The 24,347-nt window shown below is 52.9% G+C and overlaps 1 protein-coding gene and 1 long non-coding RNA gene across 2 annotated transcripts in view; one reads left to right on the top strand and one right to left on the bottom strand.

Moving 5' to 3' along the window:
- Window positions 1–24,347, bottom strand: part of PLB1 (phospholipase B1) — a 139,236-nt gene that overhangs the window by 16,505 nt on the left and 98,384 nt on the right. Inside the window, exons 36-51 of the mRNA XM_082744215.1 lie at window positions 20,432–20,475; window positions 19,745–19,853; window positions 18,213–18,264; window positions 17,732–17,812; window positions 17,140–17,205; window positions 16,315–16,415; window positions 14,976–15,057; window positions 14,189–14,293; window positions 13,132–13,227; window positions 12,561–12,632; window positions 6,756–6,821; window positions 4,525–4,585; window positions 3,921–3,979; window positions 2,660–2,727; window positions 2,375–2,418; window positions 2,059–2,158 (exon numbers count right to left, since the gene is read on the bottom strand). Of these exons, the coding sequence (XP_082600341.1) occupies window positions 2,059–2,158; window positions 2,375–2,418; window positions 2,660–2,727; window positions 3,921–3,979; window positions 4,525–4,585; window positions 6,756–6,821; window positions 12,561–12,632; window positions 13,132–13,227; window positions 14,189–14,293; window positions 14,976–15,057; window positions 16,315–16,415; window positions 17,140–17,205; window positions 17,732–17,812; window positions 18,213–18,264; window positions 19,745–19,853; window positions 20,432–20,475 (1,206 nt within the window). The remainder of the gene's footprint in view (window positions 1–2,058; window positions 2,159–2,374; window positions 2,419–2,659; window positions 2,728–3,920; window positions 3,980–4,524; window positions 4,586–6,755; window positions 6,822–12,560; window positions 12,633–13,131; window positions 13,228–14,188; window positions 14,294–14,975; window positions 15,058–16,314; window positions 16,416–17,139; window positions 17,206–17,731; window positions 17,813–18,212; window positions 18,265–19,744; window positions 19,854–20,431; window positions 20,476–24,347) is intronic.
- LOC309871312 lies at window positions 355–24,317 on the top strand. Its single transcript, XR_014315204.1, has 7 exons — window positions 355–1,618; window positions 2,109–2,187; window positions 14,159–14,572; window positions 15,871–15,971; window positions 17,152–17,558; window positions 21,210–21,410; window positions 23,585–24,317. It is a non-coding gene; the product is annotated as an uncharacterized lncRNA (long non-coding RNA).

Raw genomic sequence — 24,347 nt, 5'->3', positions numbered from 1 at the left:
CACCCTTCAGGCTCAGAGCAAGTCCCACCACCCATCCTGTGAGTCTTCTCTCGGAGCACCTTTATCCACACACCTTCTGCTTCCTTTCCCAGCTCTAGCGTGAAAAGCCCTGCTCTGGGAGTTAGGGGTCCTGGGTTCTCCTCCAGCTCTGCAATTAACTTGCCGTGTGAGCTCGCCCAAGTTACTGAACCCTGCTAGGATCGAATTTCTTCATCTTTTAAAAGAGGAGATCAGACGAGAGGAGTCCTGGGGTCCCCTGCTCTGGGTCTGCACCTGTATGTGGGTTGCCCAGCTCCCACGTCACGTTGTTCTCTTTAGTACATCTCCAAAGTAGTCATTGCAGTCTGCAATGTTGCCATATGCAACTTTTTTTTTTTCCAAAAGTTATTTCCTATTTGTTTAGCATCCTTAAACCAGACAGCAAGCTCATTGAATAGGCAAGGAATTCACCTTTTGATTGTTTTGAATCTTTCAGTAACTACCTTGAGGCTCAGTCCTTCACAGGCTTCCCTCGACTTCTTGCTTATTGATAGATGCAAGGACAATTTAGAGGTTGAATAAAACTTTGAAACTAAATATCCTAATAATGGTAAACTTTTGGGGGGCGGCATACGTATTATATACTATACTCGGTGTTCTCCATGGTTTGTTAATCTCATTTAATTCTTATGCCAACACCGAGATGGTGGTACCATTATTATCCCAATTTATAGATGAAGAAACAAGACTGAGACAGTGAGTGACTTGCCCAAGGTCACATGGCTAGCAAGTCTGGGAGATGGATCTGGACAAGGGCAGTCTGACCTCAGGTCTCATTAGCCTAGTTGCCCTGCCGTGGTATCTTTCTCTTGGGGTGTGCTCCTCCTTATCCCACACGGTACTAAATGACTCTGCAGATAAAGGAAAGTCACAGAGCAACTTTCCAAGCTTGCTTACTTAAGTCAATGGCTTCCTTTCCTTTCCCTTATCACGGGACATCAGAGACGCTAACGAGGAGCTGCACGTCTGGGCTACTACCCCTGCCGCCGACTCCTGGGGCAGGTACCCAGCAGCAGTCAAAGGAGAAGGTGGTAAGAGAAGTAAGAGAAGGGGCTTGAATGTCAGCAGACTGAGGGACCAGCTGCTGGTGGGTGCAGCCTGGGCGGGGTAAATAATAGGAAAATGATGCTGGTGATGGCGACAATGACAGCAACAGCCGCCATGAGATGTTGATTTTACAACCCCATGAACTCAAGCTCTTTTGCAGAAAAATAAGTGCTTCCTGCTTGTGACGTTGAGGAACTGCCACGGCTTCCTGTGGCTCAGACTCAAACCGAGCGTGGGGCCCTCCTTACCGTGTCGGAAAGGAACGCTCCGTGTAAACAGAATGAGTCAAGCCAGAGTCGTTTCCCTGGTGATCGGAGCGCAGCAATCTTTCTACAAAGCAAATACCCAGCACACTCCGTGCAGAAAATCAATGAGCTCTGTCAGGCATTCCAGCTTTAATTATCTGGGTTGTTGTCAACAGCAGAGTTCGGAGCGAAAACAAACAGCTGCCATGCTGTTTTGGGGGCCTTCACCTCTAACTCCCTAGTGGTAAAAGACCGCTTTCTCGGAGTCAAGGACTCCAGGTTCCGAGGTGAGGGTGGAGTGGGGGGGCCGCGCTTGTGGGGCCATGCAGGGAGCTCTCGGCACTCCGCACGTTTGCTCCAGGCCACCCCGAGGAAGGGAGGTTGGCTGGAGCCAGCAGGACGGGGCTGGGACACCCTCAAGGGCTCCAGCTGCCCTGAGAGGTGGTGACAGCCCAGCGGGCCTGGCTGGACTCCAGCTCCTCTGACAACCTTGGGCTATTCGGGAAGCTTTCTAAATCTCATGTCCTCATGTTGATACCCCTTTCAAAGGGTATGAGGGTTATGGGAAGGGATCCACATGGGGGGTCAGGCATGCAGAATGACTCAGTGGCTTTCATCGCCCACCTGGGGCCAGGCTCCTAGACACCACCCTTCCCTCCTCCTCCCATTCCCCACCCTGATCTCTCAGCCTTGCCCTCCACTCCCTCCCGGACCCACGGCTACTCACCTCGCTCTGGCTCCCTCTGTGGCGACGTTCAGCCCTGCTGTCTTTTCCAGGGTACCAGTGGAGAACCCGACAATGTGAGGGTTGAACTTCTTCAGAATGTCTTTTAAGAGGGGGAAGCAGACAGTACAGGTGAGAGGGGATGGGGGCGCCTCCTTGGGGCCCAGGTGTGGGGCAGGACGATGCTGGGTCTTTTCGGGGCTGGCTGACTTCCCTCCTTGCAGATAACCTTCTCTGCCCTTGCTCTGGGAGAGGTCCTGGCCTCAGCCAGGGGGTCGTTAGGGCTGTAGTGATGGTGCTTCTTTGCAAGGCTACTTACTGGGCAGTGTGGTGTGCATGTCCAAGATGCCATCCCCTCCAATGCTAGGGAAGAGAAAGCACACCTGTTACGATCACCCTGGCCTGCTGCTCCACCAGTCATCACATTTCGGAGTCAGAACCAGAGCGTCTCCCCCTGGCACATGATTCCTACCACCCTCAGGACTGACGTGAGCATTGGGGAGCCTCCTTAGATCTCAGGGCCAGAGCCTGGGAACACGGGCTTATCTCTGGAGAGGTGACAGGGGAGCAGCATCAGCAGAAAATGCGTGGAGAACACTCTCACCTCCAAGAGAGCCCCCGCCAGGACATGGGCAGGTCACTGGAGTTGCTTGGTCGGGCTCCCAGGGCTGTCTGTGAAAGGCAAAGAGAAATCTCCAGAACCTTGCTGGGCCCAGGTGCAGGCTGACAGTGCTGGGAAAGGCCCCCAACATTCTGAGGTCACCACAGTCTGGTTTCCACTTCCCTTCCCTTGTTCAACCCCTGCTTTCTGGTTCACATAAACCCTCATGTATAAGCAGATCGATCTGAAGCATGAAGACCTTGGACCAACCTGCCCAGTTCCATCCCTTCTGGGAATGTGAACTCTCTCTGTTCCAACCCTTATATCTCTAATTCTTTGTCTAAGCCCCTTCCTATCTCCTATATGTAGCTTTCTCTAAATGCCTTATCTTAAAAAAAGAAAAATAAAAGGAGAAAGTCCTCTTTGAAACTTACAAAGGTGATACATATTCACCATAACTAGTAAAATGATACAAAGATTCTTTTAAAAATTCATAATTTCCCCCCACCTTATTAATCGTGCCTCCTGCCACAGGTTCTATATCCCTTCCTTGCCCCTTACCCACATAGACACGTCACCAGAACTAAGATATATGTGTAACTAATATACCTGGGGCGTTTCCTTCCAACCTAACTTTCTCCATGTTAATATCAAAATCAACCACATTCACACACATATGGGGAAGTTGCTTTTCCCAGAAACAAGTACCTGATTTGCGTCACCTACATGATTATGTACCTTCTTCTGTGTAAGTTGCTTAGAAGGTTGTCTTGTGTAGAGCGATAGCTACATGGTTGGTTAACACGATTCATGTAGAGAAACTACACTAAACGTAGGAATTGGGCTCCCTTTGCCCTAAAGAACTCCTCTTGAAATGGGGTGAGGGGTGCTGGGTAGTGTGTGGGTAACCCCACACACCCCACTCTTTGAGTCTGGGTAGTTGGAGATGAGTTCCCTGATGAAGACAGGCAGACTCAGATAAATCTGCCACCACACGCAGATCAAATGCTTGGGAATAGTGGGGAAGGGGGAATGGAGGGGCAGCCTCGTGGAAGAGGTGGTGTTTGAGCAGGGTAGGGGGGCAGAGTGTTCTAGATTGCCAGTGAGGTCTTGTGGCTGCCTGGCTGTGTTTCGGTGCCTGCTACAGGTAGGTTCTCATTCTTGCCAGCTAAATGCTGAACCTAGAGCCAATGTGGAAGATGGGTGCATTCGACACGGGGCCTGGCTTCTGGGGTGCCCAGGCACATCCCAGATCAGTACTCACAGTCAGCGAGTCACCCATGGCGGCCACGACTTTGATGTCTCCTGGCCGGAGCTCATGGACTAGGAGAGATAGGCAAAAAGACAGATGGTCAGGGGGAGTCTTCCTTTTAAAGTATAAACTTGGCTAGGAGTCAGCTTCTGCTCCAGTCCCACAGGCCCCTGGTATACTTATTTCCAACCTAAGATTTAGCAAATTTGCCTCTTCTGTCCATTTGGAGCAACCAAGGCCCCGTCGATAATGGGCTTGATGGCTTTTACCCATCCTGAGAGGAGCCACATTCATGCTGGGGTAGTCCGGGAAAGTGCTGGCTGTGGAAGTCACAGCAACGGCAGAGAGGGCCCTGTCCCTGACTGTACCTTCCCTGCCAGGCTGGGAGGCCTGAGGGACTGCCACTGGGACTAACCAGAGATGAGAAGTGCGAGCTGCAGAGAGGCTGGTGGTCGTGGGCTGGCCTCTCGTGGGCTGCCCACCACCTAGATTGCATTGCACGGGAGCCGGCAAGATCTGCTCAGGGTTCCAAGGTGTGTGTTTGTGGGGTGTCCCACCAACCCGACACTTAGCCAAGTCCTTAACGGAAGGGGGTGATGAGGATGTTTGCACTCACCTGAGGTGGGGACACTGTTGGAAGGCTTCCACTCTGTGCACAGGAAGTCGCTGCCCCAGTTCTAAATCAACAGGAGGAGAGAGACAACGCCCGGCTCTCATTGTGCAGGAAGGTGAGCTTTAGTCCAACAAGAAGCAGCTGAGGAATGTTTGGTGGAGGCTAGAACTATGCCGCTATAGGGGATCATGGGTGGGTGGGAACTCAGGCTCGTTGTAGACAGTCCAAGAGGGAAGTGAGAGGGGAGAAACGGGGCTCCCCCCCAACCATCCACAAAATACAGAATGCGTGGGCACCCATATGCTTACACAGACAGCTTTTTTCCATCTCAGTTTACCCGCACTTTCCCAGGGAGCCAGCAGTCACAGCAAAGCGGGGAGAAAACAGATCTCCCGAAGGCTCGTAGATTTGCAGGTCTCCTAAGAGACCACACGCGGGTTTTGTTGTGACTGCTTACCATTAAGCTAATGGACACGGACTATAATAATGGGCTTGCAGCAAGAACAAGGATGTTTTTAGGAAAATACCACGAAATGTTTACAATTGTAAAATTCCTGGTTTCTGCAGATCTTTCCTGGACGTGCCTCTCTGCTTTTGCATATGTAACGTCATAGCCAACCACTTCCTTGTGTGTGTGTATAAATTAATGCCTCTGTAACCTGGCGGCCTGGAGTCAAATTCCCTCGTCTCTGGAACACGGCGCCCATTTTCCAGGTGCTGGAGGGAAGGTTGGGGTGGGAAGCAGAAGGGAAGGTCCACGAGACTATAAGATCGAAGAGGGTAGGCGGAGACCCACTTTGCTCTCCTCGGATACTGAACACTCAGCACGGGGCCCACTCCACTTGGGACCCCGAAAAATAAGGAAGTGGTAAAGGAAGAAAGGCCCCATTGTCAAGACGCAGCTGACGTCTCTGTCATAGTAGATTTTGGCCCATGGTTTGTCGGGGACAAGTCTCCATAGGGCTAATTTGAGCTTGAGAGAATCCAGAGAAGCCGGACAGTGGTATTACCCAGCCATGGAGACATCATGGTGCATCCCCAGAGCTCCACATCTAACAGTCCTTCAATCATTTCATATAAGTTAGTCTCAATACTTCAGCCGGCTTTTAAAAGGTCTTTCCTCAATTGTTCCTGCTGCTTTCAATCCATCTGCCACTCAGGTCAGGGAGATCTTTTAACCAGGTGAAGCCGATGGTGTATCCCTCTCCCAGAACCTCCGCCTTCTTCCTCGGAGATTTGGATTCTGTGGGACCTGGGTCCTGACAACCCTTCTGATCTCATCACCCCTCACTCCACCTTATTCCCATGCCCACCAGTCACTCTGACCTTTCTCTTCCCCGATACCTGAACTCAGCCCCACTTCCAAGCCTTTGCACTCATGGTCCTGCCTGGGACTCCTGCTCTGGCTCCCCAGATGGCCAGAGTCTTCTCATCGTGCATGTCCCAGCTCTCGGCTTGCCTCCTCAGAGAGGCCTGGCCTGCGTAGCTCATGGGGACTTGCCATCCCTTCCTCGGCCCATCACACTTCCTCACATCACCTTCCTCAGAGCTGTTGCCACAGCTGACAGGATCATGTTGATCATGGATCATGTTGATCAGGATCATGTTACTGGATGCCTCTTCCAATAGACTCTAGGCTCCTTGAGAGGTAGGACCCATCTGTCTGGTTCCTCCTCTATCTCCTTCAGATACCGCCAGGCACATAGTAGATGCTCAGTGTGGAATGACCTCTAACTCCCCAAGGACAGGACTGAATTCCGCCCAGACCTTCCACAAGACTGCAAATACCAGAGGTGCTTGGCTGAAACTGGGGGTGGGGCTCCTGTCCTGGGGGCCCACCTGGGTATGTGTCAGCTTCCGGTTGGGTCCGGCGCCTGGAATGAAGGGTTCTTCCACCAGCTTCCACCTCACTGGAAGTCTATAGCACATACTACCCACGGCCTCCCCCCATCCCCGTCATGAAAAACTGAGCTGCCTAAGCAGGAACGAGGTCTGTGCAAAGGCTGAAGAAAACCCCTCCACGGGCACTTCCTCTAGCTGATGTCAGTCAGCACTTGAGAACATGTTAGGACAATCCTGGGATTTCATGGTTCAGGAACATTCCAATTTCTAGTATGTAAGAAAGGTACGCTTCTGCTTCAGCTCACACTCTGAAACCCGTGCCACACCCTGAGTCACCGCCAGGTAGAAATGCTTTGTCCCTGAGAGAGGCAGAGGTGCATGTCAGGAGTTACCTCAATGGCCGGCCTGGTGGGGGGAGTATAGTTACTGTTCCGGGGCGTTCTCAGGAAGGGCTCATTCTACGAGAGAACAGAAACCACAGGGAGAGGTTATTGGACAGCATTGAAGGTTACTTAGGAAAGAGAACTATGAATCCTGCCTTCCAGAATGATTTAATGTGACTCTTCTGCATGTAAATAGTACGAACCCTACAAATTTAATTTAATTCATTCTCTCGAGGGTTTTACATAACAGCTCTGGCACAGGGTGCGCAGGGAAAGGCCTCAGAAGGGTTCTGTGTGTGCTCTACTCAGGGTCTGAGGGTTTGCTCCTTCCCCTTGCCATGAAACATCCACCAAGTCCTCAAAATGATCTGTTTTCTTCCGTTTGTAATCTCTCTGGCAAGAGAGTCACATGACAGCAATTTTTTCTTTTCCAGAAAGTATTGATTATCTATATATTTTATTTTAATTTTCTTTGCCTCTTTCGAACTACGTGTCTTACTCCCTTCAGGTTGGCTTCACATATTTCGGCCTAGTGTTTCTCCTGGAACATCCTCCTCCTTCCCAACCCAGCTCCTGCTCACAAGCCCAGTTAAGATCCCAGTCTGTTCAGTCACAGGTGAGGGTTAGGGAAGAGGAGGAAACAGGCAAAGGAGAAACAGGAGAAAAGCAAGGTAATGAGAACAGGCGAAAATAATAGGAAGCAAGGAGTTAATGAGACTGAGATCAGGAACTAACAAGTGGCCCCGGGGCTATGGGCACTTTCCCAAGAGGAGCTCAGTGGAGTGGAAGGGCTTTGGTCTAAATGTTTGGGAAGAAAATGGGAGTAAGAAAGAAGAACCAGAATGTAGGAGGAGGGGCCGCTGGGGATCTGGCCCAGGGGGTTGCAAACTGCCCATGGGCTAATTCTAGTCAGGAGACATTTGTTTTGTTCTGCCTTATTTGGGCCTGAATGGTGTTAAAAAAGAAGTTGGGGGGGGCACAACGGAGAAGAGTCTGAATGCTTTGAGAAGAGGTATAGGGTCTCCAGTTCTGGCCCTACCCCTTCCTCTTGTCACATACATGGTCCCATTCACCCAGTCATGCTCTACCAGCCATGGCACCAGAATTCGAAGCCCAGAAAGCCCCCATTTTATGGATGAAGAACTACAGAGATCCGGGATGGGGGAGGGACCCGATTCAGGTACAGAGCGACAGTGAGTGCCTGTCAGGTCAGGCCTTTCCGCTCTGTTCCTCACACTAGGGTCAGGCCAGGCAGAGAGGAAGAGGAAGAGAGCCCCTGACCCTCCCAGCCCCTGGCACAGATGCCAGATCCCTGGGACACGAAGCATCTCTCCTTCTTCTGGAGTCTCGAGTCTCTGTGTTCTTAGCTGAAGCGTGCGCCTGAGGACTACTCAGGGCCGAGGGCAGAAGCTTGCAAGGCCAACGAGAACTTACCATGCCATGTCACCATGGCCAACCGGGCTTGTCCCAGCCAATGTTACACAGCAGTCCCTGAGCATTCACCATCCGAGAAGGGCAATGTGGGAGCATTCTAGAAATAACGGGGCCATGGGTGGAAGCACCCCGTATGTTCAGGGCCCCACTCCAGGTGCTAGGATGAGGGGAGGCTATAAAGCTTGTACCGGTCAGGCAGAGAGCACAAGACCCCAGGACACAGTGAAGCCTCAGGGACCAGTGTGTCCAGTAAGCCCAGTAGTTGCTGAGGAATGGCTGCAAGATTGGGCTGAAGGGTCACTAGTTATCACTCCCTCCTTGTCAAGGGAGCCCTGACCGGGAATAGGGGCTGGTGGCTGGAGCTAGTCGCAGAGTGGCCAGCGCGGGAAGACCCAGAGAGCAAAGGCTCACCCTGCTCTCCTGGGAACAGTGAAAGTCAGGCTGGAGGGCGGGGGGGGTGGGGGGGGTGGGGGGGGTGTCTATTTGGTCACATGACCCAAGGGTTGGGGGAGGGGCCAGAGAGGGAAGAGGGAGTCAAAGGGGTCAGGGGTCAGGGAGACAGTGGAATGCGGTGGGGAGCCAAGCCAGAGCAGGAAACATGAGAACAGGTCCAGGCCAGAGATAGATGGGGGTGGGGGTGGGGGGTGCCCGGGGCTTGCTTCACTGACCATTGACGCCATCAGGCATGTGTGAGTCAGAGCGGTTTAGGGGCCCAGAGTGGAGCAGGTCATGTAAAATGAGATTCGAGTTAGCCTGACTGCTCTCCTGGGCTGGATCTGGGGCCTCGGTGGCTAGAAAGTGAAGGCCAATGATCGCAGCGCAAGAGCATGTGGCCTGCCTGGGCTAGGGCACAGGGCCGGGAGTGCCAGGACAGCCTTCTGTTGTGCGTCAGCCGTGTGAGTCAGCGGCCTGCAGGGACGGTCAGGCCCCTCTTGGTCGTGTTACCACGTGCGCAGGTCTGTGGTGAAGGAGTGGCAGTGTTCTGTGTGGCTCACACCGCCCTGGGGGGGGCACAGTCAAGGCCAGGCCCAGCCCCCAGTGGGCATCCGTTCCAGGGGGACATGAGTACCATGCCAGGTTTGCAAGACTCCTCTGGCTGAGGGAAGGGCCGGGAAGGCTCAGGGAAAGGCGGTGGCGTTGACAGGACGGAGGATATAACAGGACAGGGAATGCCCTCGGACACATCTACCTGATCCCATGCCAGTCCCCGTGTGCTGGCTCAGGACCTGGGAGGCTGATTTCATAACCCATCCATGGGCAGCCACATGGTAGTCGGAAAAGCACTGCCTGAGATGAAGGGAGCTTCAGTAGAGGCTGTGCTGGTGCCTCAGGAGGAGAGGGGAGTGGAGAAACTCCTCTACACAGGACCCGGAGTGTGAGGCCCTCCACGCCGGGATCCTCGGGTTATAGAATCCTCTGTGGCTACGATGGCAAGGGCCACATGCCCGTTAGCACACAGCGTGAGGAGGATGTGAATGGGAGTGGGAGGATGGGGACCGGTGGGGGGCACGAGGGAGGGTCCCATCAGATAGGGCACCTCCCTTCCCACACCCACTGAACTATATAAACCACAGTGATACAGACAGAAAGAGGGAAGTCCTGAGGATCCGAGAGGTAGGGGAGACAAATACTTCTTCCCTGTTTTGATGTTTCTGGCTCAAAAATTAGTCTTTGGATGGATGTGTGTTGAGTTTGGGGTGATGGTGGGGTGAGGCAGGCTAGGAGACTTAGAAGTCCATAGCATTCAAAAGGTGATAGTGTCCCCCATGTGTATTTCAAAATACAAACCTTGCTAAATGGTAAAGTAAGTATAAGGGAGCAAAACAGACCTCTGCTTTTTGTGAAGATGAAAGATTGGGTGAGATAGCCCTTAAGATTTTTTTCAGTTTCTCTCTTTCTCTGTGCCCCCCGCCCCACCCAGTGTCTCTGTCTGGGGCCCTGTTCTTGTCAGTCCCCTGATAATACATTTAAGTCACTTTTGGGGCAACCTTACACCACCCAGGGCATCGGTGGGGGGGGCTCTCTTAAAGGTTAGAAGAACAGAGCAGGAGTTTGAGAAAGGAGAGGTGAAGACACAGGTGTTCCTGCGCACAGATATTTACCAGGAAACTGTGGAAACAGACAACCCTCAGAGCGAGGGGATGTGGAGAGAGGGAAAACAGAATAGAGGTGGCACATGACAGTGGGAGATTGTCCCCATTCTTGGGACAAGAAGGGACAGCGACTAGAAGAACGGCACCATTGGGGAGGCACTACGGCTAGGAATGCAGGCGGAAATGGGTTTCACGGAGGCCATGGTTCACCCTGATGAGTGTTCAGAGCAGGTCAGAGGAGTTAAGAGCAGAGGGAGAAGACTGTGGGTCTTCAAAGCCCGAGGAGGAGCCACAGCCAGCTGCCCTGGGTTAGGGAACGCAGTAAGAGCCGAAAGGGGACAATGGTCACAGTCCACGGGGCAGCTGATCAGAAGTCTAACAGAAATCCAGGGAGTGAGGCTAAGGGCCCTGCCCAGCCTGGCTGACAATCTGCAGCAGGGGGAGGAGCCCCGAGGGGCAGGGAGGAGGCTCCATCCCGGCCCCCTCCTCTCTGCAGGGTCCTGCCTGTTGCCTCTATGTTTAGACACCCTGAGGACTAAAATATGTGCCGCCTGGCCCCTATCAGCTCACACGGAGATGCTGGCGGACTTTTATAGAGCTCTAAGGCACAGGGGAGGGAGCAGATGGGACGCCAGGAACGCGGAGTGCCGCTTTGCCTGGTGTGGTGGAGCAGGGCTGGCCAACAGATGGATCCTTTTGGAATGGGGTTGCCTGGCAACGGCTTCTCCCAGGCTGGGCTTCTATGGCTGCAGGAGGCTGGCTTTGCTCTCCTCCGCTTACCAATGGCTCAGTCAGGCTCTGTCCAGAAGGAGGAGCAGAGCCCGCTGTGGCTAGAGTCACACCCTTTTGGGGCTCCTTGCCTGGTCTGGGACAGGGAGTGGCTCAGGTGACCTCGAGGCCCGTGGTGGCCACGGTGACAGTGGTGACCTCAGCACCCTGACCAGGTGCTGAGGCTCCAGCCTGGTACTTAATACATGTTTCTGGGGAAGGGAGGGAACAGGACGACTCCCTGGAACCGGTTGTTATTACTTTTACTCCTGAATGACAGATTGGAGAGGATTTTCCGTGGCTGGTTTTCAGGATGGCCGCATAGGTTGTTTAAACACTCAAATGCTTACCTCCAGTATGGTTTCCAGGCTCTGAGTCCCCAAATGCCCCCACTACCCAGGCTGCCTGGTCCTTTCCCCAAAACATTCCTGGATGGGCTCAGGATCTAGTAATGAAACCATTCACACCTGGCCCAGTAGGCCCCCTAGGACTGGGTCCGGCCCTCCAGCTGGAGGCATCTGCGCTTCCTCATGCGACTACTCCTTCCCTCTGAGCTCTAGACCCAGGAACTGAGCCCTTTACTCCCCCGGCCTCACTTCCCCATCCCTTCCTTCCATGGCCCTTGCTCTCCTGCTGGGGACGGAGGCTGGGCTCCGGGAGGTGGGAGCATGGGTGCGGGCAGGGGTACCCATCCTCTCTGGAGCCCTGGCAGACACAGGGGGGAGCTGCAGGCCCATTTGCTGCTCAGCTGGGAGGGCGGGAGAGGCTGAGGCAGGCTGACCCCAGGGGGGAAACCCAGCCTCCCAGACTGGGTCAGGTCCTTCTGCTTTTACAGCCACTGAGGGCCATCTGGCTTCAGCCTTATTTGGTTAAAAAACCATTAAGACAGGGCCTACGAAAGGGAGCTGAAAGCAGTGGGAACACTAACCTGCCCCCACCCGAGGCCTGAAATCAAGTTGAACCACCACTTACATTTTCCTCCTTAAAAGGAGCCCTGAACTGCCTCCTCCAGCCCAGTGGCAAGGCTGGTCTTCCCAGCCCCTCCTCCACGCAGCTCCTCGTGCTCTCTGCTGCTCTCCGTCTTGACCCTGTCCCTGCTGGGAACTCACCCTCCAGGATCTCAGACCACCAACCACAACCTCAGAGCTGGCTGGCTTCCAGCTAAGGTTTCTGACCCAAGGGCAGACTCGCCCATGGGCCCCACCAGCTGCAGCCAAAAGAAGCCTTCCTGCCACACTTCTGGCTTTTTGGCGCGCCCCCTTGCTGCACCACCAGGAACCCACGGCTCTTATCCTGGTCCTCTGCCTCTGCGGGGGCCCAGGCTTTCCTTCCCACCTGCTTCTCCCATTCTCAAAGAAGTGCTTCGGCTCCATCTCCTCCAGCCACTTCCCGTCGACTCCCTCCCATCTTCAGAAGCTCCCCTGCGCACCCACTCGAGGGGCTGTGGTGCCGGACCAGGGGAGGGGGAGGTCTGAGCTGCGGGCTCTGGGGAGGGGCAGTGCACGTCCTCCCCCATTACCTGAGTGGGACAGGAGAGGGCTATATCTGCTGCCAGGTCCAGGCTCTCCGTTTTCTTTCCTAGCGGTTCAAGCTACAGGGGGGGAGACAAGACAGGCCCGCTGAAGTGCGCATTCCCTTGGCAGCACCTTGTGGCAGAGATAGCTCCCAGCCTGATGTCAGGGGGGGTTGGTTTCCTCTCCTAGCTTGGCTGTGGGGCGCTGGGCAAACCTCTCCCTTCCTCACAAACTCCTGGAGCTTGGCTCGCAGGGCTGGCGAGAGGCTTGGGTAACACATCTCACACGGCCTCACCCAGCGCCTGGCACGTGGAGAATGTTGAATAAGGGTGAGGGGTCTTGCCTTCCTTGGAGAGCCCCCTTCTCCCAGGTCAAAGGGCAAACGAGAGGGGGAAGTTGATGCTGGAAAACTAAGGACTGCATATTTTCAGTTCTACAGACTTCTAGAGACGTGCCAGCCACTGCTCCTTTCTACCGTGCTTGCAAAGGGAGGTCAGGAGCGAGCCTCGTTCTGTAGGGCTGCTGCTTTGCCAGACAAGAGCCCCAGAGACCCAGGGATGCCCCCACTGATTTTACCATATTGACCCAAAGGGCTCTGGAGAGCTGGGAGTGGAATTTCTGACTTGGGTGGAGGCAGTCTGGCGCGAAGAAGGACATATCCAGGCGCCCATCCTGAAAGAGAAACGGATTTCTTCAAGATCCTATTGGTACAGAGGGTAGAGAGGGGGTTGCAGCTGGTCGGCCTGACCCCTGGGGTTGACCACTCAGTGCCCCCCTCCCGCTGGAGAAGTTCCAGGCCACTGGCCTTTTACAGGACCGTGTCACCTTGAGAGGGAGAGAAGAACAATCCCACAGATTAACAGTCTTGGGTGACCCCCAACCCCCACCCTCCTTTCTGGCCCCATAATTCCCCTTATTTAATGTGTTTTAAAAGCATTATATTTGTTTTTAGGCACAGTTGTACATGCAATGCCCTAGCCCATGCCATGGTCTAGGGAATGAGATTCTAGTCCCTGAGGAGCTCTTGGCCAGCCAGCCAGGAAAAGCTACTTCCCAGCCTTTGGCCAGCTGGTTCTAGTGGACTTGGTGGGGAGAACAGGGCAGAGCGTGGAGACAGTCTGGGCATCTCTCTGGAGGTGATCAGGGTGCCCAAGGCTTCTTCCAGCTTCCCTCCATCTAGGCAAGTCCCTTAGCATGGAGGCCCAGGAGGAGAGAACTGAGTCCCCACCCTGGTGAGCTCACAGAGCTCGTTTCCTCCAAGTGTTTGGGGGGAGAGCATGGCCGGGGGGTGCGGAGACTCCATTGCCCAGCACCCTCCTTCAGTACTTCAGTGGTGGGTGGGTGACAGAAAGGGAATCATCTGAAGTTGGATATGTCCAACCCATGCCTCTCTGTCCCTTATTCCCCGTGTGAAGGATTCTGCACACCGAGGTAATGAGTGCATCCCACATCAGGCTGCCGCGAGGAACACAGCTCAGGTGTTCCGGGACGCTGTGCCACGAGACCCGACTCTGCAGAGCCACCCGTGCCTTTCCCATCGTCTTCACAGGCTGGGGAAAGCCCTCAGCATCTCTGCCTTGAATTTCTTCCTCCTCCTTCCCAGGAGCCCCAGCCGGCAGGGCAGGGAGCCTACCGCCAGGAAGGGGAGCCGGACGTCGCGGAAGAAGGGCTGAAGCACCACAGAGAAGTCCTCCCGGGTGTCATAGCGGCCCGACTCCACCAGCTCCCGCATGCTGCTCTGCAGACACACACAGGCTGCCCTCAGCCCAGGCCCCGAGGCCCCCCGGGGCAGGGGTGGGGGTGGGGGGTGGGAGGGTGGGTGGGTGTTGGGAGGAGGCCAGGGTGTGGCGGCTGACAGTCCTGCCCCCATCTCCCTACCCAAGAGGGTGACTCAACCCTTCCCCGAGAACACAGACAAATCTCTTTCCAGAGAATTGGAAACAGGTTGGTTCACCTTTGGGTTTGCTGTCGAGTCAACTGCCAGCTCTGAAGGCCAAGGCAGGAAGTCCCACAAGGGGTAAGAAGCTGGGGAGAGTCTCCAGGGGGCCCCTGGGGGTTCAGGACCAGCCGCCTCCCTATTCATGCCTGTGTGGCCTGTCTCTTGAGGAGGGGAGGAGGGGAGTCCCCGGGGTGCAGGGAGGGGGTAGGCCCACCCACCTAGCACTCAGAGCTACTGACCTCTTTAGGCCAAGCATGGGGCTAAGACACAAGGGCAGGCGGGCCTGAGGGGCTTTGCCACCTGGATTCCTCTGGGATGACTCTAACAGAGCGGCGGAGACACTTCCGCCAGGTGGGGCAGAGGAGGGGGCCCTGAGGGTGACATCCCTCCAACCCGGACCAGCTCTTCCCTTCCCTGAGTGCAGGTGTGTTGACCGAGTGGGGGAGAGCGCTCCCCGTGGTGGCGCCCTTCTGGGTCTCACCTGGTAGGCTTGGCTGATGGCCTCCAACCTGGCCAGCTCTTGGGAGCTCTCCCGAGGGGTCAGAACGCAGTTACATAACACGCTGCACAAAGAGGGGGAGACGGGAGGGCCCAGCTCTGTGGGGTGGTTCTCTTGAGCCCTGGCTTAGGAGCACACGGGCCCTGGGGCTCTGATGCTCATTCTCAGGGGCAGGTTTGAGGCCTGATGCAGGGACTGGACAAAGTCCCTAGGGCGGGGGAGCCAGCAGCCTCTCATAGCGATAGAACACAAACACCGGACAGCAGGCACTGGGCCTGCGGCAAAGTATACGGAACAAATGAACTTAGGCAATGAAAATCTGATGTTTAATTTTTAAGAATAAAAAGTAAAATGCATCCTGGGGCATCAGAGCTTGTATTTGGGGGTCTCTGAAGCTTCTGCCCTCACATGCCTCCTTAGCTCGTCCTAGTGTCCCCCTTCATCACGAACTGTGTGTTCAGAACGAATCTGGATGAATTCCATCATGAATTATTTCATGCTCATGCAATACACTTCATGTTAAAACCGGTATTATCGAGATGCCTGGGTGGCTCAGTCATTAAGCATCAGCCTTCGGCTCAGGTCATGATCCCAGCGTCCTGGGATCGAGTCCCACATCTGGCTCCTTGCTCTGCGGGGAAGCTGCCTCTCCCTCTGCCTCTGCCTGCCTCTCTGTCTGCCTGTGCTCTCCCCTCTCTCTCCCTGACAAATAAATAAATAAAATTAAAAAAAAAAACAAAAAACGGTATTATCTCCCAAGCACTGAAAATAGTGCTGGGTGCACAGTAGGCTTTGTAAAACTATTTGTTAAATAAACAAATGAAAGTATGAGGTAGGAAGACAAAACACGTACCTACGTGCCGCTCACCCCACTTAGGAAACAGAACACTCCCATCTGAAGTCCCCGGTGTGCTCCGTCCCCATAAAGGTCACTGAATATGTGCATCATTTCCCTACTTTCTGTTTCAATCTGACCACGTACGTATACAACCGCACGTTTCCCCTTTTTGCTGGCTGCTCCACGCTGTGTCTCAAATGCCAGCCTTGGTCCCAGCCCTGACCCTCTCCTTTGGGGCTCCCATGTCACAGGGCTCCCTCGTGACATCCTGAGGTTGGGGAAGGGAAGAGCCCATCTCCAGCTTCTCAGAAGGGGGTGGTCCTGACACAAGACCCCCTTTGTAGACTTGGATCTATGGACACACTGAGTCACAGAGACCCCAAAGAGTCACCACTGTGAAAGCGAGACCAGGAGGAGAGTGCTTCTCTGGCAGGGGCAGGGCGGGGGGGGGGGCCGGGAGGGGGGCGGCCAGCCTCTGCCTACCTGGCCTGCTGCACAGGGCACCTGTCTGGATTGCCCAGAAACACCTGCCGCAGGATGCTGGGGCTCAGGAAGTCCACAAGGTTGACCAGGGCTCTGGGCACCTACGGGCAAGGCTGCAGGTGAGAGAGGGGTCCCGGGGCCTTCCTCAAGCTGCCTTAGGGCCCTGAGAAGTGGCTCCCTACAGAACTCCAGCTCACGTGTCCCTGAGTGTGCTTTTGGGAGGGCGTGGACACAGCATCACTGCTTAGGACCCTGCCGGCTATGCCGCCCGCTGCGGGCTGTGGGGCGAGCTACACGTCCTGGCAGGGACAACATGGCGGACCAGCGTCTAAAGGCCGACAGCTTGGCTCCATTTGGCCATCAGCTAGTGAGCTTCCGATTGGCTGAGCCAGGTGCTCTATTTGCCATTTCCCTCCAGCCCAACATGGACCAGCTCTGCTGAGCAGGCCTGGGGACTCGGCCACCCCGAGAAGCACTGGAAAGTAGGAGGGCTCCCCCCTGGGCAGCTGGAACCCCTTGTCTGTGTCCAGGGGTGGAAAGACAATAAGCTCTTGGGAGCAGGACCAGAGAGGGGCTGCTCTAGATACAGCCTATGGCTCAGTGGGCAGCTTGGGGGGCACTCTGTTGTGGCCACGAGAGAAGGTCTCAGGTGCTGCAGCGATAAGCACACCGGCTGCCTTGTCATCAAGCCCGAGATCCTTCTGTGATGATTCCGTGCCCTTGGCTGTCTCCTTCAGGGGAGGGGATGTCTCGCCTGCCTTCCCCCATCCTCCCCGCCCCGCCACATGCTTGAGCTGTGTCTAGCTTGTCCAAGCCTCCACCCACCTCTCTATGCAGGATGTCCAAGGCGTTGCGGAGATGGTTAAAAAAGTTGGCTGCAGAATACAGATTCTGGGAAGACACGGGAGGGAGAGGAGGAGCTGGTTCAGGAGAGGGGGCAGCAGGGCAGCTGAAGACCCCCCGCTGGTTCTGCCCCCAGGACTTCTTCTTCCTCTGCCTTCTCCCTCTGACCAGCTCATCATGTCAGAATCTGAGCAGTTGGTTCCTCGTTACTATCAGAGATGGGCCAGCCAGAAGCCTGGAACCTTCAGCCGGAGCTTCTGTTTAGGAGTGAACGTGCGGGTCCCCCCTTCCCACTGCCGAGGTTCACAGTTTCTCCGCTTCCCGAGTTCTCAGGAATTGTAAGAGGGGACTAGAAACCCCATTCCTGCCACCTGCTACCTCACAGCCACTGGGACACGGAGGTGGGTGGAGGCAGAAACCTGAGGTTCATGGGATAAGAGGAGGATAATTGTCGCTGGACAATCCTAGGGTCGATTCAAGGGACTAGTCTCCAAGAGGACGTCCAAGGCCTCCCGGTCAATGTCAGGAACAATGAGTGGGCCTGCCTGCCCTCCCCGCCCTGACCCCCCCATACCGAATCTGTGCAGTAGTCACATAAATCACTGCCTCCAATCATCACGGTGATGACCTTCCAGTCCTTGTGGAAATTCACTCTCTACACGGGAGGAGGAAAATGCTCGGTGACTTCCAACAAACAAACAAAAATGCCAACAGCCCTAGGAAATCCATTCAGCCCTCTAAGACTTCCTTGCCCACTCAAAATATTGGAATCAGAATCTCAGAGCTGAAAGAATTTTGGAAGTTTATTTATGGACCACAGAACCTTAGCATCAGGAGGAACGTTCAAGATCATTGTGATCAGGGGCAGCCCATCCTCCCTACCCCCCACCGCCATGGATGTAATGTCCTCCAGGGCCTCAGACACAGGCTGTCCTACCATGGCTTAAATGCCTCTAGAGTGCCACGGCTCACTGTTTTCATGGTGGACCATTCCATTTGGGGACTTCAGTGGGTTAGAAAATTAGTGTTTAAAAATAACTATAAATTCGACTCACATGGTCATCTCTCATCCTCTGGACCAGAGTCTGGACTTGGCTCGTAAGTTCCCTGGGAAGGAGAGGAAAGCAGTCCTATGGGGGAACTAGTGCCTGGGTTTTTCCTTCTACAGAGCCTGAACTAGAGGTTTCCATGGCATCATTCCCATTGCCTGGCCTGCCAGAGACCCTTAGGTTCAAAGACAAGGAGCCACTTGCCTGTTCTGGAAAGTTATTACAACAAATAATCCATTGACAAACCAATTATCACTGCCAATTATCTGTTTGTCCTAAGCCACACAGCCTAGGGTACTGTCAACTCTATTTGTTACTCGTGGTCTCCTTTCTAGGACTCCACATGCAATGTGTCTTTTAGGGTTCCATGTTGGGAAACCATTTGTTTCCTTTGCAGGACTAGTCTAGGTGATGAAAATAGGTCTATGAAGGTTTTAGCATTTTAGCATGCTTCCTCTTTTCCCCCTGGCTGCCAGGAAGCTGAGAGTCTGATAGTTAGGCAGAAGAACTGCAGAAATGCTCCTCCTCACCCGGTTGCTTCTTCCCCATCCCCCTGCCACCAGTGGCTGTGACTTTTCTCACTTATGTCCATGTTCCTTGTGTTATTTTTTTCAGTAAACTTAGCCAGATGCTTCTTTTAGAAAGAGGTGGGGGAGTAAGTATACGCTATATACATGCCTGGGTTTATAAATCATGGAAAGACTAGATCTTAAGCATCCCAAGCTCCCCAGTAGTTCTGGCCTGTGTTATGGGTCTGGGTGAGATGGATCCATGGCACGGTGATTTCCTGGGACCTGCCCCTGGGTCCATCTGTCTCCAGATGTTTTCATTGCCAAGAAGGGTCTTCCCAGGTTGGCAGGCAGTGCCCATCATCTAGAAAGGCGTGGGCCCGAGCTGAGGTGGGGGTACTGACAGTGTGTTGGGGGCCCAGATGGCCAGGCCAGGAGTAAGGAAACCGGGGCTGTGGGGGACACTAAGAGCAAGGTGAGGGACCTCCCGAGACCACCTGGGGGGCTGAGCAGTCCTGCCTCTCAACTGCATTTCCTACTCACTCCAGAGGGGGCTAAGGACAAGCCATGGCGCATTGCCCCAGGAACCTCCAAGGCTGGAGATTCTGGCTTGCCCATTCATCTGTTGGCACTCCCCGATCTTTTCGGGGAACTGCCACTTGTGACTCTTGGGAGGAGCAAATCTCTCTAGCACCATTATGTCATAGTGAGAATCAGAACTTGGATGAGGTTAGTTGGTTAGTCGCATGATTAGAAAGAACATGCCGCCCAAGGAGCGAGGTCAGGAGTTCAGCCTCTAGGGCCATGGCTCCTGTCCCAGTGGCAGCCTCTCTGGCCTCCCTGCTGCAGCCTTAGTCACAGAGGCATCCAGGGAAGAGAGTGGCTGAAGACCTCCCAGATCATTGCTATACATGGAGAAATGTCCCTTTTGCACGGGGAGGTCAGGCTTACCATCTCAAAGGGGACCACATACCGCCCCCTCATCGCCACCCCCCCCCCCCAACAGGCCCTCCTCCTCAAATGCCATACTCAGCCTTTGCTCCGGGAACAGCCTGATTAAGGAATGCATTTGTGTCATTGGCATTGCCCGTGCCCACTGCGTAGCCTGTGAGATTTCCGTTAAACTCCCGAAGAATGTCTGGAAGAGCAGGGGGTGAACAGGACACGGAGAATTTAAGAGGGAGGGGCAGGGTATCTTTTCTGCTCTAGGCTCCCTGGAGTGGGTTTTTAACCATCTTCATGCAGCTGGGATGGTTGGGGGGTGGTGTGTGCCTGGCAGGGACTGGTGCTCTCTGAGCGGAAATGACCTGATGACACGGTGGGCCAAGGCAAGAAGGTGTCTCAGCTTCCCTCCCCTCCCCTCCCCTCCTCTCCCTTCTTCCCTCCCATCCCTTCACAGTGCAGGGCATATTCACGATCTCATTGGATGGTCTCTGCACCCCCTGGGCCATTGAAAGAACCTGAGGCTCAGAATGTTTGGAGACTCGCTCTAGGTCACTTGGCAAGTACAGAGAAGAGCCAGGACTTGAACCCAGGCCTCGGGGCTCCAAATAGAGTGTTTAGGACACCCTCTTCAGCTACCTGTCCCTCGGCCTCTGCCCCCACTCAACGGCAGTATGCAAAGACAACTTCCTCCTTTCTTAGCTGGGGCATTCTTAGGAAGCCGGGGCTCAGGGGGAATTGGTGAACAGACTCAAGCCCCTGGTGGTTACTTACTCGGTAAGGTAGTCACGTTATCCAGAGATTTGTCCCCTCCTGAACTGTAGGGAGTGAACACACCAGGGAAAAAGAGTGAATCAATACTTGGGCTTCTGTGAAAGAGCACCCCATCTTTCTTAGTGCCTGAACCATCGGCCCCTGTAAGATGTACCAGAACCATTGGTCTCTTTGTGTTGGAGAAACTCTTGAGAAAGTCTGCATTTCCCAAAGTGTTGGTTCCCCACAACAAACAGGATTTGAAGGCAAAAAAAGAACTGTTTCTTTTTTCCACCAAATCAGGAAGGAAAGCACTTAGCTGAGCATGTACTATGTGCCCGCATGCCCTAGATTCTCTACGTTAGATACCTGACACTTCCCAAAAAACAAGCTTCTGATACAGATGCAACTATTCCCATTTTACAGAAAAGGAAGTTGAGGTGCATAGAGATTAATGAACTTTTGAAAGGTAACTAAAAACCAGCTTGAGGTGCAAACTTTTGGAAAATGGATTAACTCTTCTCTGCCCAGTGGGGAGGCCAATTGCACTGGGAGTTTCACCAGAGGGTCTCTTACTGCCTTCCAATGCCTAATCTGATTTTATCTACTTGGATGTAGTTTCATGCTGTTCAATCTAACCTCAAGACCCATTCAAGATTACATTTCCTTTCATGCATTTAAATTGAATACATGTGGGAGACCCGGAGAGAAGTACTTCTATTTGAACAAAGTCCAATGTTCAAATGTACTGTATTTATTGTTTTGTTTTTTCTCCCTGCACTTCCTTCCTCAATGCCAGCATATTATTCCAGGCCAGTGGATTTTGAGAACACCATGTTTCATCTAGCCCACCAGCATGGACTTCCAAAGGACAGGCCATGAATCAAAGTCATGGCTCTTCTTCATTCAAGGAATTGCTAGGGATGAAGACAACTCTTTCAGATGAGGGTAGTTGAGTCTGGGGCTTGGCAGCCCCAGGTGATGGAGAGAAAGAAGCCAGGTGAGCTCTGCCATCACCTGACTCAGGTGCATCTCTCTCCCATCTCCCATCTGATGTCGAACCTAACTTGGCCAGTGGTTGGACCTTTGTTCAAGCTTCTGATTCTACTCCAACTATGCCTGAAGCTAACTGCTTCAGCTACTACCTTTCTTGCAACTAAAAGTGTTTACTCAGAACACTTTGTACTTGAAAAGGAATGAGAAATCCATATACCTCCTCCAGTCACTGTGTTCTCACTCTGCCTCCTTTTCTTCTTCACTATACATATAAACATGAACATGGAGATAAACCTACACGTACACATCAAGTACTTCCTACTGTCATTTATCTAAAAGTATCTTTGTTCTAAAACAAGTCCCGCTGCTGATCAAGACTAGCAGGCTCTAGAAATCTCTGAGTGAACATTTCTAGGAGAAAGAGAATTACACAAATCAACATGGACGAACAAAAATATCTAAGCCCTCATTTCGTTGAGAACTATGTGACACATGAAAGAAAAGAGACCCATACGAAACAGCTAGTTGGTGTGAGAGCCTTCTGATTAATGCAATTTATATTAAACCATGAGCTCAATAGCTGGGTTTTATTTATCTGTTGTCACCCACAGTGCATAGAGAATTACAGAGTAGACACTTAATGACATTTGTGGAAGGAGTTTCAGTGAGATTGAACACCAAATTAAGTTTTTAAAAAAGCTTTTTTTTTTTTTTGTAAGCAAATTTTACTTTGGTCCTTTGATACCAAAAAAAACAAACTTATTTTAACAAAAAAAAAAAAGAAAAGAAAAGAAAAAGAAAAAGAAAAAGAAAAAAAAAGCAGCGATACTCCAGAGATCTCTGGCCCTGGCACATAGTTAAGCTGGACAAAGCCAGCACTTGTCCCTGATATATGGTTCTCTCAGGTCAAGGGCTTTGGAAATAGTCACCGCCAAGCCTTGTCCTGCAGGTCCTGCCCACAGCAACACACCTCCCAAGAATTCTGGGTCATCTTCCCCTGTCTGACTCTATGAGGCCCCCTCTCTCAACTTAGTCTCCTACAGGAAGAGGCTCAAATTACAGTCTTCATTTACTTGGAACCATGCATTGCCTATTGTTTCCAAACCAGAAGCTTTAATGGCTTCAGAAAATTGCTTTTCTTAGGTCAACCTACTACATGGACATTGTCCAGGGGATGCTGACAGGTTTTGTGAACAAAGAAAAGATTCTGGGATTAAGAGAAACATAGGATTAAACAGATACAATTTAAACACATTTCTTCATTGCAGGGCTTCTCAGAGCTTTTAATGATAATATACATACATGTAAGTTCTCCACAAGGCAGCTATGGTGGGTAATGTTCCCTCACCAGTGTAAATAACTTTGCCCTCTTGCGGAACGTGTTGGGGGCTGGTGTTCCATGGAATACTTTTTGGGAAACACCAGTCTATTCTACCCAAGTGTCAAACCCATATCTCAGGCTCTGACCAAGTTTCCATCATTAACACATGTGGACCATGGGGCAGGTATTTGAAACATTTAGAACAAGGGATTTTTAAAGTATAGCAGCCATGGGCTGGGCAAGGCTTTCGACTAGGACCAGAAGATTCAAACATCAGGCCATACCTGGCCTCCTTTACAGGGAGAAATAGAGCAACAGCAGAATGTTTTCATTGCTACAGAGAAACATTTAGCAGAAGATTGTCTGTTTGTATCTGAATGCCAGGAATCTGTCTGGTTGGACTGTGAGCCTCCCCACATCACCCCACCACGTGCGGTTCCCCACAGTATGACCTAAAGCCCCTGCCTTCTCGAGCCAAGACTGAGCGCATCTGCGCCCAGCTCAAGCCATTTCTGGATTGGATGTCATAAGCTCTGCTTGCTTTCTTCCCCTCTGGCTTTTCTTTTTCTCCCAGCCTCAGTAACATTGGGGCACAGTGGTTAGGGGACGAGACTCTGTTCTGTTCTCTGCAGCCCACTGGAGGCCCTCTACCCAGCCGGTGGGGTGGGGGGGGGGAGTGGGGGCCCAGGGGAGCCAGGAGGCATTTACCAGAGCGGCTGATGTCCTCCTGCTTCCCATGCTTCTTTCTTCCTTCCTCCCATCCAGGCACACCTTCCTTTCTGGGGCTGTCCTCAGGGTTGGCCAGAGAACTGCCCTCATCTCAACTATCCCCACCCTGTTCCCTCTCACTTTTCCAGAAGAAACGTTCCATCTGAATTCACTGGGCGGAAGAAGGGAGGAGGCAAGCATGTGGAGTGGCTGTAAAACGTCTTAGCACTCTGCCCTCTCCTGGCTGGCCTTGTTTGGAATTCTGAGCTAATTGCCAAGGACTGTGAAATACACATAAACTTCACTGGAAAAGAAAAAAACTGAAGAACATCCACCCACACCCAACCACTCACCTCACCCGCTCTGAGCTTTTTCTACCTCTGGTCTGGAATGCCCTTTCTCATCTGATGGCTCATCTATCAACTCCCACCTTCTCTAGGAGCTTTCTTTAGCGACCAGGATCTCACTTTCAAGCCGCTCATGCCCATGGAGCTCGAGCATTTGCGGATACTTCCCATCCACCCCCTCGCCCACCCGGCTCAGTGCCAGGTCTGGTGCAGGCACCCGGGAGGGCTCAAGGCTGGTGAGTCTGTCTTAGTCCTCTCCTTCTGAAGTGGTGTGTTGCATTTCAGAGTTTTCTGGACAGACGTGGACATATATGTGAAGGCAGAGACGTGAGCACAGAATGACATGAACAAATACATAGAGATAGCAAACAGACGGAGATCTCCACGTGTGCACAGACATGTAAACAGGCAGGTGAAGACTCAGAGGTTTGGAGCTTTTCAGGTGCATTTCATGTTGAATTTGCTGACCCAGGAGTCTGGCAAGAACCCTGGTTTTCTTCTTCTGTACAATTAAAGAAAAAAAAGTTGTCAACAATAAAATATCCTCTCTATTCACTCTATGGTC

The sequence above is a fragment of the Mustela nivalis genome (genome assembly GCF_964662115.1).
Source record: "Mustela nivalis genome assembly, chromosome: 8".
Classification (NCBI taxonomy): domain Eukaryota; kingdom Metazoa; phylum Chordata; class Mammalia; order Carnivora; family Mustelidae; genus Mustela; species Mustela nivalis.
Note: the sequence above shows the minus strand (reverse complement) of the source record. Positions and strands in the feature narration are given on the sequence as shown.